The sequence below is a fragment of the Salvelinus alpinus genome, chromosome 5 (assembly GCF_045679555.1).
Source record: "Salvelinus alpinus chromosome 5, SLU_Salpinus.1, whole genome shotgun sequence".
Taxonomy (NCBI): Eukaryota; Metazoa; Chordata; class Actinopteri; order Salmoniformes; family Salmonidae; genus Salvelinus; species Salvelinus alpinus.
In genome coordinates, this window is record NC_092090.1 from 11,372,530 (window position 1) to 11,388,110 (window position 15,581).

General features: G+C 50.7%; 1 protein-coding gene across 3 annotated transcripts in view; it reads left to right on the forward strand.

Annotated features, from left to right (window-relative positions):
* The window catches only part of usp8 (ubiquitin specific peptidase 8), a 45,638-nt gene that overhangs the window by 24,898 nt on the left and 5,159 nt on the right, over positions 1 to 15,581 (forward strand). Inside the window, exons 12-19 of one of the 3 annotated variants that reach the window (XM_071400575.1) lie at positions 733 to 828; positions 1,271 to 1,345; positions 1,589 to 1,887; positions 2,466 to 2,687; positions 4,103 to 4,313; positions 12,841 to 13,077; positions 14,107 to 14,249; positions 14,353 to 14,485. In XM_071400575.1, coding sequence (XP_071256676.1) covers positions 733 to 828; positions 1,271 to 1,345; positions 1,589 to 1,887; positions 2,466 to 2,687; positions 4,103 to 4,313; positions 12,841 to 13,077; positions 14,107 to 14,249; positions 14,353 to 14,485 — 1,416 coding nt within the window. Of the gene's footprint in view, positions 1 to 732; positions 829 to 1,270; positions 1,346 to 1,588; positions 1,888 to 2,465; positions 2,688 to 4,102; positions 4,314 to 12,840; positions 13,078 to 13,598; positions 13,680 to 14,106; positions 14,250 to 14,352; positions 14,486 to 15,581 lie in introns of those variants that run through there. The other 2 variants (XM_071400577.1, XM_071400576.1) reach the window with 2 other exon arrangements.

The window sequence follows — 15,581 nt, forward strand, 5'->3', positions numbered from 1 at the left end:
CCTCTCCTCGGTGACCCCCAGCCGGTCCGAACCTCTCCTTCGGGGACCCCCAGCCGGTCCGAACCTCTCCTTCGGGGACCCCCAGCCGGTCCGAACCTCTCCTTCGGGGGCCCCCAGCCGGTCCGAACCTCTCCTTCGGGGACCCCCAGCCGGTCCGAACCTCTCCTCGGGGACCCCCAGCCGGTCCGAACCTCTCCTCGGTGACCCCCAGCCGGTCCAAACCTCTCCTTCGGGGACCCCCAGCCGGTCCGAACCTCTCCTTCGGGGACCCCCAGCCGGTCCGAACCTCTCCGCGGGGACCCCCAGCCGGTCCATATATTTGATCTATTCCAGAACTAGCACACCTGATTCAACTTGTCAACCAATAATCAGACCCTTGACTAGGCAAATCAATCATCGGGCCCTCGACTAGGCGAATCAATCATCGGGCCCTCGACTAGGCGAATCAATCATCGGGCCCTCGACTAGGCGAATCAATCATCGGGCCCTCGACTAGGCGAATCAATCATCGGGCCCTCGACTAGGCGAATCAATCATCGGAGGCTTTGAATAGGTGAATCAGGTGAGATAGTTTAGGGTTACATTTGTGGAACACCCGGGGGGTTCCTGAGGAGAGATTTGGAGAACCACTGTCCTAATATACAGCCCATCAATCTCACTGATACCCATAAAGCTCATCTGCATAGTCAAATGATGTGAGCTGCACTGTGTTGTGTCCCTCCCAAACCCCAGGCTCCATCTCCCCTGAAGCTTAGTGGTGCTGTAAAGAGGAGCCATCAGCCTGGGATGTTAAAGCATAGAACAGTTGATGACTATGTCATACCCAAGGTATATAATCAACACTCTAAACCACCACATCATTATGGCATGTTGTTGTTTTAGAAAAAGCTTCAGTATTTTTTATATTTTATTTATGAGTTATTTCCGCATCCAGAGTGCATGTTCTCGACCGCTCTTGGAAATGGTGGGACACAAATGGCACTTGGGACGTTTGATCCCCAAGTTTTTGCGATTTTTTTTCTTCTTTCTTTTCTTTCTTTTTTTTGTTCTATCATCGCCTGCCGGGAACATTCTAGTGAAGCAACAGGAGAACCCTGCATTTCAATACTACCGCTAGCTACCCTTGACTGGGCAGAATTCTCCTTACATTGGCTGCGCTCTATACACTGTGTGTGTGTGTAACGTGTGTAATGTGTGTGTAACGTGTGTAATGTGTGTGTAACGTATGTAATGTGTGTGTAACGTATGTAATGTGTGTGTTGTCCCACAGCGGGAGCTCCTAACCAGAGCCAGGAGTGAGGAGATGGGGAGGAGTGTACCAGGCCTGCCTGTTGGCTGGATGAAGGTAAAACAAACACTAAACTGACATCAAACTGTTTCACCTTTTAGTTTCTTGATGTTTAAAGAGAACTGCTAAGTAGCCAGCAAGGGGAAAGCATTGACGTGTACATATTCTATCAGTGTAATGGTAAACTACATTGCATGCAAATACGATGGAGAATGTTTTCACACACAACCATCAGTTGTGAGAAAAAGAAAATGGAGAAAGAAAGAAACTCTCCCCTCTCCTCTCTATCCTCTCCACCAGTTCTTGGACACGGTAACCGGTACCTACCGTTACTACCATTCCCCAACCAACCGGGTGGACTGCTACCCCCCTGAGGTCAGCGTACCCCAGACGCCCCCCTCCACCCCTCCTACGGCCAAACAGAAGCAGCCCCGCCCCGCTGAGCCAGACCAGACCATGGACCGCGACCAGGAGCAGTCCAAACTGAAACGTTCCTACTCTTCTCCAGACATCAGCCAGGACCTGAGGGAGGAGGGGCTAAAGAAGGTTACCGCCCCTATAACTGCAGCCACGCGTCCAACCTTTAACAGGGAGACCAAGTAGGTGACATCATCGTCACATGGATGGGCCTGGTCAATATATACGTTTCACTCACTCTGATTAAGCCTAATACTGGACTAAAAAGCTATTTTTCAATGACGAATATGTTTTTAAATCCTGGGGTGTATTCATTAGTTGGATTCCGTTGCAAAGCGTTTTGTCTTATTTTACTCTAGGAACCAAACGGAAGCCAACAGAGAAAACAGAACGAAACGGGGAGGGACCTAGCTGAATTTATCCAATCGAAACAGTTTCCGTTACAAAATGTTTTGCAACAGACAACGTTTTGCAATGGAATCCGACTAATGAATACACCCCTGGACTACACTTAATCTGAGTCTGGGGTTAAAATCAGTCCTTGGACTAAGTTGCATTTAAACGTTTCTAGATCATTTGGATTCATGGATATGATAAAAAATACTATTGGATTATAACAACTTGATTTATAAGATTTGAGTCTCCATAAGTATTTAGTCTACATTTCTGGATGAAAGTTGATGACGTCACAGTAGCTATCTGTTTTATAATCCAGTTTATTTGACTGTACTGTTTGTAACTTGTCACATCCCTCCCCCAGACCATCCACTGCTAGCGTCTACACCAAGGTGGAGATCGCCCGTCCGTCTGCGGCTAAGATCCGTAACCTGAACCCTGTGTTCGGCGGTCTGGGCGCCTCGCTCACCGGCCTGCGTAACCTAGGTAACACCTGCTACATGAACTCCATCCTGCAGTGTCTCTGCAACACGCCGGCCATGGTGGACTACTTCAACAAGAACCTCTATCAGGAGGATATCAACAGGTCAGTCGTGTAGTGGTAATGATAATGTAGTCATGATAATGTAGTGGTTTATAATGTAACACGCCGGCCATGGTGGACTACTTCAACAAGAACCTCTATCAGGAGGATATCAACAGGTCAGTCGTGTAGTTGTAATGATAATGTAGTCATGATAATGTAGTGGTTTATAATGTAACACGCCGGCCATGGTGGACTACTTCAACAAGAACCTCTATCAGGAGGATATCAACAGGTCAGTCGTGTAGTGGTAATGATAATGTAGTCATGATAATGTAGTGGTTTATAATGTAACACTCCGGCCATGGTGGACTACTTCAACAAGAACCTCTATCAGGAGGATATCAACAGGTCAGTCGTGTAGTTGTAATGATAATGTAGTCATGATAATGTAGTGGTTTATAATGTAACACGCCGGCCATGGTGGACTACTTCAACAAGAACCTCTATCAGGAGGATATCAACAGGTCAGTCGTGTAGTGGTAATGATAATGTAGTCATGATAATGTAGTGGTTTATAATGTAACACGCCGGCCATGGTGGACTACTTCAACAAGAACCTCTATCAGGAGGATATCAACAGGTCAGTCGTGTAGTGGTAATGATAATGTAGTCATGATAATGTAGTGGTTTATAATGTAACACGCCGGCCATGGTGGACTACTTCAACAAGAACCTCTATCAGGAGGATATCAACAGGTCAGTCGTGTAGTGGTAATGATAATGTAGTAATGATAATGTAGTGGTTTATAATGTAACACTCCGGCCATGGTGGACTACTTCAACAAGAACCTCTATCAGGAGGATATCAACAGGTCAGTCAGATGATACAAACCCGATGTTGATAAACTCCCATATCTACTGGGTGAAATACCACAGTGTGCCATCACAGCAGCAAGATGTGTGACCTGTTACCACAAGAAAAGGTCAACCAGTAAAGAACAAACATCATTGTAAATACAACCCATATTTATGTTTATTTATTTTCCCTTTTGTACTTTAACCATTTGTACATCGTTACAACACTGTATATAGACATAATATGACATTTGTAATGTCTGTATTCTTTTGGAACTTCTGTGAGTGTAATGTTTGCTGTTCATTTTTATGGTTTATTTCACTTTTGTATGTTATCTACTTCACTTGCTTTGACAATGTTAACATATGTTTCCCATGACGATAAAGCCCCTTGAATTGAATTGATAATTGTAGTTATATTGATAATGTAGTAATAACACTTTAACAATAATTACTACCAAGATAAGAGGATCATACATATACAGCTAACTCTCTCTGTCTGTCTCTCTCTCTCTCTCTGCCTGTCTCTCTCTCTCTGTCTCTCTCCCTCCCTCTCTCTCCCTCCCTTTCTGTCTCTCTCTGTGTCTGTCTGTCGGTGCCACCCTCTCCCCCCCTGACAGGGCTAATATCCTGGGTCACCGAGGTGAGGTAGCAGAGGAGTTTGGTGTGATCATGAAGGCTCTGTGGTCAGGCCTGTATAAGTGTATCAGCCCCCGCGACTTTAAGTTCACTATAGGGAAGATCCATGAATCCTTCTCTGGCCAGGAACAGCAGGACTCCCAGGAGCTGCTGCTCTTCCTTATGGACGGACTCCACGAGGACCTCAACAAGGTAGGGAGACCGGAGAGCGAGCAGGACAAAAGTGATTAACAAGGAAAATAGTTTGAAGATTACCTAGTGCCTCCAAAGTTACATAGTAGGGTAGAATTCTGGAATGGAACAATGACGACTCCTGTCAAATGGGCCTAGTTAAAGCTGAGCTGGAGTTGACCACAGTAGTAATTATACTGCAAAGTGGTCCTCTGTAGCCCGGAGCGGTCCTCTGTGGCCCGGCGCGGTCCTCTGTGGCCCGGATCGTCGGTGCGATTCCCGGGACCACCCATATGTCAAATGAATGCTGGATGACTGTCAGTTGCTTTGGATAAAAGCCTATGCTAAATGGCATATATAATATTATTAAAGGTCACTTCTGGAGATGTCAGTACCGTTGCTGATCTGGTGGAAATATAAAAGCCTTTTTGAGCACAGCACACGTTCAGCTTTTAAAATGGTGTCGTCGTGGTCTACAGGAGTTAATGTCCTAGAGACCTGTCCTGTCCCATCTTCATGTCCTAGAGACAGACTTGTCCTGTCCCATCTTCATGTCCTAGAGACAAAGACCTGTCCTGTCTTCGTGGTCTACAGGAGTTAATGTCCTAGAGATAGAGGAGGGATAAGTGTGGGGAGAGAGAGGAAAGAAGAGGAGATGGTGTGGGGAGAGAGGAGAGGAGATGGTGTGGGGAGAGAGGAGAGGAGATGGTGTGGGGAGAGAGGAGAGGAGATGGTGTGGGGAGAGAGGAGAGGAGATGGTGTGGAGAGAGAGGAGAGGAGATGGTGTGGGGAGAGAGAGGAGAGGAGATGGTGTGGGGAGAGAGGAGAGGAGATGGTGTGGGGAGAGAGAGGAGAGGAGATGGTGTGGGGAGAGAGGGGAGAGGAGATGGTGTGGGGAGAGAGGAGAGAGGAGATGGTGTGGGGAGAGAGGAGAGAGGAGATGGTGTGGGGAGAGAGAGGAGAGGAGATGGTGTGGGGAGAGAGAGGAGAGGAGATGGTGTGGGGAGAGAGAGGAGAGGAGATGGTGTGGGGAGAGAGAGGAGAGGAGATGGTGTGGGGAGAGAGAGGAGAGGAGATGGTGTGGGGAGAGAGAGGAGAGGAGATGGTGTGGGGAGAGAGAGGAGAGGAGATGGTGTGGGGAGAGAGGAGAGGAGATGGTGGGGGGAGAGAGGAGAGGAGATGGTGTGGGGAGAGAGGGGAGGAGAGGAGATGGTGTGGGGAGAGAGGAGAGGAGAGGAGATGGTGTGGGGAGAGAGGAGAGGAGATGGTGTGGGGAGAGAGGAGAGGAGATGGTGTGGGGAGAGAGGAGAGGAGATGGTGTGGGGAGAGAGGGGAGGAGAGGAGATGGTGTGGGGAGAGAGGAGAGGAGATGGTGTGGGGAGAGAGGAGAGGAGATGGTGTGGGGGAGAGAGGAGAGGAGATGGTGTGGGGAGAGAGGAGAGGAGATGGTGTGGGGAGAGAGGAGAGGAGATGGTGTGGGGAGAGAGAAGAGGAGATGGTGTGGGGAGAGAGGAGAGGAGAGAAGGAGAGAGAAGAGGAGGTGGTGAGAGGAGATGGTGTGGGGAGAGAGGAGAGAGGAGATGGTGTGGGGAGAGAGAGGAGAGGAGATGGTGTGGGGAGAGAGGAGAGAGGAGATGGTGTGGGGAGAGAGGAGAGGAGATGGTGTGGGGAGAGAGGAGAGGAGATGGTGTGGGGAGAGAGAGGAGATGGTGTGGGGAGAGAGAGGAGAGGAGATGGTGAGGGAGGAGAGGAGATGGTGTGGGGAGAGAGGAGAGGAGATGGTGTGGGGAGAGAGGAGAGGAGATGGTGTGGGGAGAGAGAGGAGAGGAGATGGTGTGGGGAGAGAGAGGAGAGGAGATGGTGTGGGGAGAGAGGAGAGGAGATGGTGTGGGGAGAGAGGAGAGGAGATGGTGTGGGGAGAGAGAGGAGATGGTGTGGGGAGAGAGGAGAGGAGATGGTGTGGGGAGAGAGGAGAGGAGATGGTGTGGGGAGAGAGAGGAGAGGAGATGGTGTGGGGAGAGAGGAGAGGAGATGGTGTGGGGAGAGAGAGAAGAGGAGGTGGTGTGGGGAGAGAGAGGAGAGGAGATGGTGTGGGGAGAGAGGAGAGGAGATGGTGGGGGGAGAGGAGAGGAGATGGTGTGGGGAGAGAGAAGAGGAGATGGTGTGGGGGGAGAGGAGAGGAGAGGAGATGGTGTGGGGAGAGGAGAGGAGATGGTGTGGGGAGAGAGGAAAGGAGATGGTGTGGGGAGAGAGAGGAGAGGAGATGGTGTGGGGAGAGAGAGGAGAGGAGATGGTGTGGGGAGAGAGGAGAGGAGATGGTGTGGGGAGAGAGGAGAGGAGATGGTGTGGGGAGAGAGGAGAAGAGATGGTGTGGGGAGAGAGGAGAGGAGAGAAGGAGAGAGAAGAGGAGATGGTGTGGGGAGAGAGGAGAGGAGAGAAGGAGAGAGAAGAGGAGGTGGTGAGAGGAGAGGAGATGGTGTGGGGAGAGAGGAGAGAGGAGATGGTGTGGGGAGAGAGGAGAGAGGAGATGGTGTGGGGAGAGAGGAGAGGAGATGGTGTGGGGAGAGAGGAGAGGAGATGGTGTGGGGAGAGAGAGGAGAGGAGATGGTGTGGGGAGAGAGAGGAGAGGAGATGGTGTGGGGAGAGAGAGGAGAGGAGATGGTGTGGGGAGAGAGAGGAGAGGAGATGGTGTGGGGAGAGAGGAGAGGAGATGGTGTGGGGAGAGAGAAGAGGAGATGGTGTGGGGAGAGAGAAGAGGAGATGGTGTGGGGAGAGAAGAGAGGAGATGGTGTGGGGAGAGAGAGGAGAGGAGATGGTGTGGGGAGAGAGAGGAGAGGAGATGGTGTGGGGAGAGAGAAGAGGAGATGGTGTGGGGGGAGAGGAGAGGAGATGGTGTGGGGAGAGGAGAGGAGATGGTGTGGGGAGAGAGGAGAGGAGATGGTGTGGGGAGAGAGAGGAGAGGAGATGGTGTGGGGAGAGAGAGGAGAGGAGATGGTGTGGGGAGAGAGAGGAGAGGAGATGGTGTGGGGAGAGAGGAGAGGAGATGGTGTGGGGAGAGAGGAGAGGAGATGGTGTGGGGAGAGAGGAGAGGAGATGGTGTGGGGAGAGAGGAGAGGAGATGGTGTGGGGAGAGAGGAGAGGAGATGGTGTGGGGAGAGAGGAGAGGAGATGGTGTGGGGAGAGAGGAGAGAGAAGAGGAGATGGTGTGGGGAGAGAGGAGAGGAGAGAAGGAGAGAGAAGAGGAGGTGGTGAGAGGAGAGGAGATGGTGTGGGGAGAGAGGAGAGAGGAGATGGTGTGGGGAGAGAGGAGAGGAGATGGTGTGGGGAGAGAGAGGAGAGGAGATGGTGTGGGGAGAGAGAGGAGAGGAGATGGTGTGGGGAGAGAGAGGAGAGGAGATGGTGTGGGGAGAGAGGAGAGGAGATGGTGTGGGGAGAGAGGAGAGGAGAGAGGAGAGGAGATGGTGTGGGGAGAGAGGAGAGGAGATGGTGTGGGGAGAGAGGAGAGGAGATGGTGTGGGGAGAGAGGAGAGGAGATGGTGTGGGGAGAGAGAAGAGGAGATGGTGTGGGGAGAGAGGAGAGGAGAGAAGGAGAGAGAAGAGGAGGTGGTGAGAGGAGAGGAGATGGTGTGGGGAGAGAGGAGAGAGGAGATGGTGTGGGGAGAGAGGAGAGGAGATGGTGTGGGGAGAGAGAGGAGAGGAGATGGTGTGGGGAGAGAGAGGAGAGGAGATGGTGTGGGGAGAGAGGAGAGGAGATGGTGTGGGGAGAGAGGAGAGGAGATGGTGTGGGGAGAGAGGAGAGGAGATGGTGTGGGGAGAGAGGAGAGGAGATGGTGTGGGGAGAGAGGAGAGGAGATGGTGTGGGGAGAGAGGAGAGGAGAGAAGGAGAGAGAAGAGGAGATGGTGTGGGGAGAGAGGAGAGGAGAGAAGGAGAGAGAAGAGGAGGTGGTGAGAGGAGAGGAGATGGTGTGGAGAGAGAGGAGAGAGGAGATGGTGTGGGGAGAGAGGAGAGGAGATGGTGTGGGGAGAGAGAGGAGAGGAGATGGTGTGGGGAGAGAGAGGAGAGGAGATGGTGTGGGGAGAGAGGAGAGGAGATGGTGTGGGGAGAGAGGAGAGGAGATGGTGTGGGGAGAGAGGAGAGGAGATGGTGTGGGGAGAGAGGAGAGGAGATGGTGTGGGGAGAGAGGAGAGGAGATGGTGTGGGGAGAGAGGAGATGGTGTGGGGAGAGAGGAAAGGAGATGGTGTGGGGAGAGAGGAGAGGAGAGAAGGAGAGAGAAGAGGAGATGGTGTGAGGAGAGAAGGAGAGAGAAGAGGAGGTGGTGAGAGGAGAGGAGGTGGTGAGAGGAGAGAGGAGAGAGGAGATGGTGTGGGGAGAGAGGAGAGGAGATGGTGTGGGGAGAGAGAGGAGAGGAGATGGTGTGGGGAGAGAGAGGAGAGGAGATGGTGTGGGGAGAGAGAGGAGAGGAGATGGTGTGGGGAGAGAGGAGAGGAGATGGTGTGGGGAGAGAGAAGAGGAGATGGTGTGGGGAGAGAGGAGAGGAGATGGTGTGGGGAGAGAGAAGAGGAGATGGTGTGGGGAGAGAGAGGAGAGGAGATGGTGTGGGGAGAGAAGAGAGGAGATGGTGTGGGGAGAGAGGAGAGAGGAGATGGTGTGGGGAGAGAAGAGAGGAGATGGTGTGGGGAGAGAGGAGAGAGGAGATGGTGTGAGGAGAGAGGAGAGGAGATGGTGTGGGGAGAGAGAGGAGAGGAGATGGTGTGGGGAGAGAGAGGAGAGGAGATGGTGTGGGGAGAGAGAGGAGAGGAGATGGTGTGGAGAGAGAGAGGAGAGGAGATGGTGTGGGGGGAGAGAGGAGAGGAGATGGTGTGGGGAGAGAGGAGAGGAGATGGTGTGGGGAGAGAGGAGAGGAGATGGTGTGGGGAGAGAGGAGAGGAGATGGTGTGGGGAGAGAGTAGAGGAGATGGTGTGGGGAGAGAGGAGAGGAGATGGTGTGGGGAGAGAGAAGAGGAGATGGTGTGGGGAGAGAGAAGAGGAGATGGTGTGGGGAGAGAGAAGAGGAGATGGTGTGGGGAGAGAGAAGAGGAGATGGACGACTTAGGTTTTCTTTACTGGTGTCTGTGGCCCAGTCCCATTTGACCCCTAGTACCTACCCCCCCTTTTCAAACTCCAGATGGGGAAGGGTTCAGGGACTGAATTGGAACAGGGCCCTTTGTAGTGTGCTCATCTCATGACATCATATCCTGCCGTGTGACCTGTGGATGTGTCTGTGACATCATCGTCCTTGTCCAGTCCCAGGCACCCTATGTCGGCGTCTGAAAAGTAGTGCACTATAGCAGGAATAGGGTGCTATTTAGGACGCGGACTCCGTCTCTACATCAACACTAATTAATGTCATATGAATGAGTTAATTAACTCTGGTGCCTGTTGAACCTCTCCCCCCACCGTACCGTACTGGACAGCGCTCTAGACAAACTGCATGGGCGGGAAGCTGATAGTTTAGACTGTGTCTGGTGTGGTTGAACCTCTCCCCCCACCGTACCGTACTGGACAGGGCTCTAGACAAACTGCATGGGAGGGAAGCTGATAGTTTAGACTGTGTCTGGTGCCTGTTGAACCTCTCCCCCCACCGTACCGTACTGGACAGGGCTCTAGACAAACTGCATGGGAGGGAAGCTGATAGTTTAGACTGTGTCTGGTGTCTGTTGAACCTCTCCCCCCACCGTACCGTACTGGACAGGGCTCTAGACAAACTGCATGGGAGGGAAGCTGATAGTTTAGACTGTGTCTGGTGTCTGTTGAACCTCTCCCCCCACCGTACCGTACTGGACAGGGCTCTAGACAAACTGCATGGGAGGGAAGCTGATAGTTTAGACTGTGTCTGGTGCCTGTTGAACCTCTCCCCCCACCGTACCGTACTGGACAGCGCTCTAGACAAACTGCATGGGAGGGAAGCTGATAGTTTAGACTGTGTCTGGTGCCTGTTGAACCTCTCCCCCCACCGTACCGTACTGGACAGGGCTCTAGACAAACTGCATGGGAGGGAAGCTGATAGTTTAGACTGTGTCTGGTGTGGTTGAACCTCCCAACAGAGGGACTAAGTTGAGGCAGCAGCTGCAACCTAATGGTTCTTCCTCAACTGCTTTAACAAAGGGCCGCTCCTCCTCTTCATCTGTGCTGATCAGGAAAGTCTTGACAGGTGGAAATAATATGGTGGAGGAAAGCTTTAGTCTGTATAGCTTTCCCCTGGTCAACACATGGAACCCTGTTCACTAACTAGTGCACTACGGCCCATTGGGCTCTGGTCAAAAGTAGGGCACTATATAGGGAATATGATGACATTTGAAACTGACCGTCTCTCTCTCTCTCTCTTTCTGTCTCTCTCTCTCTTTCTGTCTCTCACATTCTCTCTCTCTCGCTCTCTTTCTGTCTCTCTCTTTCTGTGTCTGTCTCTGTCTCCGTCTGTCTCTGTCCATGTTGTATTGACCTGTCCTCTCTCTGTCTCTGTCCATGTTGTATTGCCCTGTCCTCTCTCTGTCTCTGTCCATGTTGTATTGCCCTGTCCTCTCTCTCTGTCCATGTTGTATTGCCCTGTCCTCTCTCTCTCTCTGTCCATGTTGTATTGCCCTGTCCTCTCTCTTTCTCTGTCCATGTTGTATTGCCCTGTCCTCTCTCTGTCTCTGTCCATGTTGTATTGCCCTGTCCTCTCTCTGTCCATGTTGTATTGCCCTGTCCTCTCTCTGTCCATGTTGTATTGCCCTGTCCTCTCTCTGTCTCTGTCCATGTTGTATTGCCCTGTCCTCTCTCTGTCCATGTTGTATTGCCCTGTCCTCTCTCCTCTCTCTGTCCATGTTGTATTGCCCTGTCCTCTCTCCTCTCTCTGTCCATGTTGTATTGCCCTGTCCTCTCTCTGTCTCTGTCCATGTTGTATTGCCCTGTCCTCTCTCTGTCCATGTTGTATTGCCCTGTCCTCTCTCTGTCCATGTTGTATTGCCCTGTCCTCTCTCTCTCTCTTTCTGTCTCTCTCTCTCTTTCTGTCTCTCACATTCTCTCGCTCTCTTTCTGTCTCTCTCTTTCTGTGTCTGTCTCTGTCTCCGTCTGTCTCTGTCCATGTTGTATTGACCTGTCCTCTCTCTGTCTCTGTCCATGTTGTATTGCCCTGTCCTCTCTCTGTCTCTGTCCATGTTGTATTGCCCTGTCCTCTCTCTCTGTCCATGTTGTATTGCCCTGTCCTCTCTCTCTCTCTGTCCATGTTGTATTGCCCTGTCCTCTCTCTTTCTCTGTCCATGTTGTATTGCCCTGTCCTCTCTCTGTCTCTGTCCATGTTGTATTGCCCTGTCCTCTCTCTGTCCATGTTGTATTGCCCTGTCCTCTCTCTGTCCATGTTGTATTGCCCTGTCCTCTCTCTGTCTCTGTCCATGTTGTATTGCCCTGTCCTCTCTCTGTCCATGTTGTATTGCCCTGTCCTCTCTCCTCTCTCTGTCCATGTTGTATTGCCCTGTCCTCTCTCCTCTCTCTGTCCATGTTGTATTGCCCTGTCCTCTCTCTGTCTCTGTCCATGTTGTATTGCCCTGTCCTCTCTCTGTCCATGTTGTATTGCCCTGTCCTCTCTCTGTCCATGTTGTATTGCCCTGTCCTCTCTCTCTGTCCATGTTGTATTGCCCTGTCCTCTCTCTCTGTCCATGTTGTATTGACCTGTCCTCTGTCTCTGTCCATGTTGTATTGACCTGTCCTGTCCTCTGTCTCTGTCCATGTTGTATTGACCTGTCCTCTCTCTGTCTCTGTCCATGTTGTATTGCCCTGTCCTCTCTCTCTCTCTGTCCATGTTGTATTGCCCTGTCCTCTCTCTCTCTCTGTCCATGTTGTATTGCCCTGTCCTCTCTCTCTCTCTGTCTCTGTCCATGTTGTATTGCCCTGTCCTCTCTCTTTCTCTGTCCATGTTGTATTGCCCTGTCCTCTCTCTCTCTCTGTCCATGTTGTATTGCCCTGTCCTCTCTCTCTCTCTGTCCATGTTGTATTGCCCTGTCCTCTCTCTCTCTCTGTCCATGTTGTATTGCCCTGTCCTCTCTCTCTCTCTGTCCATGTTGTATTGCCCTGTCCTCTCTCTCTCTCTCTGTCCATGTTGTATTGCCCTGTCCTCTCTCTCTCTCTCTGTCCATGTTGTATTGCCCTGTCCTCTCTCTCTCTCTGTCCATGTTGTATTGCCCTGTCCTCTCTGTCCATGTTATATTGCCCTGTCCTCTCTCTCTGTCCATGTTGTATTGCCCTGTCCTCTCTCTCTGTCCATGTTGTATTGCCCTGTCCTCTCTCTCTGTCCATGTTGTATTGCCCTGTCCTCTCTGTCCATGTTGTATTGCCCTGTCCTCTCTGTCCATGTTGTATTGCCCTGTCCTCTCTGTCCATGTTGTATTGCCCTGTCCTCTCTGTCCATGTTGTATTGCCCTGTCCTCTCTCTCTGTCCGTGTTGTATTGCCCTGTCCTCTCTCTCTGTCCGTGTTGTATTGCCCTGTCCTCTCTCTCTGTCCGTGTTGTATTGCCCTGTCCTCTGTCTAAAGGTTGCTAACCGTAAGCGTTACACGGAGGAGGAGAATGACGATCTGGACGACCAGCGGGCTGCTGACCAGGCCTGGAGCAAACACAAGCTGCTCAACGAGTCTGTCATCGTAGCGCTGTTCCAGGGACAGTTTAAGAGCACAGTTCAGTGTCTCACCTGCCACAGGAAGTCACGCACCTTCGAGACCTTTATGTACCTGTCCCTGCCGCTGGCTTCCACCAACAAGTGTTCCCTGCAGGTAAGACAACACGCGTGTAAACACATACGGCTCCTTCTTCCAAATCAATACCTTTTTTCTGTCCCTTTTTGATATTTTAAGTAGAAATTGGTCGGAAATATAGCATTTTAAAAGCCTGTTATATTAAATGAAGTGCCCATATGGAAAATGTTATAAATATATAATATGTATTTTTTATATGACTAGCTAAAGTGCCACAATTCAGCGTTTTGACATGTCCCTCTGAGCATCCTCTGACTGATTTTAAACCCAGTCCATTTCACCATCATTGTAAAGCCCTGGTTATTCTGTTGCTTTGACAGTCATTTCTGAACGTCAGTATTCATTTAATGTGATTCATCTAATACCGTGAAATGTCTGTCCCTCATTTTAAGATTTCTGTCTGATTTTAGGATGAAATGGTCAACCCTGTTATTTTTTAGTTGTAACCTAATGTAGCAGGGGGAAACCCCAGAGTCCCCACACCTGGTTTTCAGGGGGAAGGAAACTGTCTAATCTAACCATGTTTTACTGTGTTCCAGGACTGTCTGAAGCTGTCTAATCTAACCATGTCCTACTGTGTTCCAGGACTGTCTGAAGCTGTCTAATCTAACCATGTCCTACTGTGTTCCAGGACTGTCTGAAGCTGTCTAATCTAACCATGTTTTACTGTGTTCCAGGACTGTCTGAAGCTGTCTAATCTAACCATGTCCTACTGTGTTCCAGGACTGTCTGAAGCTGTCTAATCTAACCATGTCTTACTGTGTTCCAGGACTGTCTGAAGCTGTCTAATCTAACCATGTTTTACTGTGTTCCAGGACTGTCTGAAGCTGTCTAATCTAACCATGTCTTACTGTGTTCCAGGACTGTCTGAAGCTGTCTAATCTAACCATGTTTTACTGTGTTCCAGGACTGTCTGAAGCTGTCTAATCTAACCATGTCTTACTGTGTTCCAGGACTGTCTGAAGCTGTCTAATCTAACCATGTCTTACTGTGTGTTCCAGGACTGTCTGAAGCTGTCTAATCTAACCATGTCTTACTGTGTTCCAGGACTGTCTGAAGCTGTTTTCTAAGGAGGAGAAGCTGACCGACCAGAACAAGGTGTTCTGTCGACACTGTAAAGCTCTCAGAGACTCCATCAAGAAGCTGGAGATCTGGAAGGTTCCGCCCATCATACTGGTTCACCTTAAACGGTACCTATTGACAACACCGTGTGCATTTCAAATGACACGTGATGACACACACACACACACCGATAACAATGTGTATTAACCCCATTACTGCCGTCTCTTGTAGGTTCTCGTACGAGGGCCGTTGGAAGCAGAAGCTGCAGACGGCAGTAGACTTCCCTCTGGAGAATCTAGACCTCAGTCAGTATGTCATCGGACCCAGAGCCAGCCTCAAGAGATACAACCTGTTTGGAGTGTCTGTAAGTACTACTACTAGCATCTGCCTGGAAACACTGCAGTCAAATACTTTGCTGTGTGTCTTCTGGTCCTGTGTGGCTCCGTTGGTAGACCATGGGTCTGGTAACGACAGGGTCGTGGGTTCCATTCCCCCAGCGGCCACTCATACCAAAATGTATGCCCCCATCAACTACTGTCGCTCTGGATAAAAGCCTTTGGTAAATTACATGCACTATATATACTAAAGTATGTGGACACCCCTTCAAATTGGTGGATTCTGCTATTTCAGCCACACCCGTTGCTGACAGGTGTATAAAATCGAGTACACAGCCACGCAAGCTCCATAGACAAACATTGGCAGTAGAATGGCCTTACTGAAGAGGTCAGTGACTTTCAACGTGGCACCATCATAGGATGCCACCTTTCCAACAAGTCAGTTCGTCAAATTTCTGTCCTGCTAGAGCTGCCCCGGTCAACTGTAAGTGCTGTTATTGTGAAGTGGAAACGTCTAGGAGCAACAACGGCTCAGCCACGAAGTGGGAGGCCACAAGCTCACAGAACGGGACCGGTGAGTGCTGAAGCACGTAGAACGTAAATAATCGTCTGTCCTCGGTTGCAACACTCACTACCAAGTTCCAAACTGCCTCTGGAAGCAACGTCAGCACAATAACTGTTAGTCGGGAGATTCATGAAATGGATTTCCATGGCCGAGCAGCCGCACATAAGCTTAAGATCACCATGGGCAATGCCAAGCGTCAGGCTGGAGGGTGTAAAGCTCGCCGCCATTGGACTCTGGAGCAGTGGAAACTCGTTCTCTGGAGTAATGAATCACACTTCACCATCTGGCAGTCCGACGGATGAATCTGGGTTTGGCGGATGCCAGGAGAACACTACCTGCCCGAATGCATAGTGCCAACTGTAAAGTTTGGTGTAGGAGAAATAATGTTCTGGGGCTGTTTTTCATGGTTCGGGCCAGAGCCCTGATCTCAACCTCATCGAACACCTTTGGGATGAATTGGAATGCCAACTGCGAGCCAGACCTAATCGCCCAACATCAGTGCACAACCTCACTAATAATGCTATTGAGGTTGAATGGAAGCAAGTCCCCGCAGGAATGTT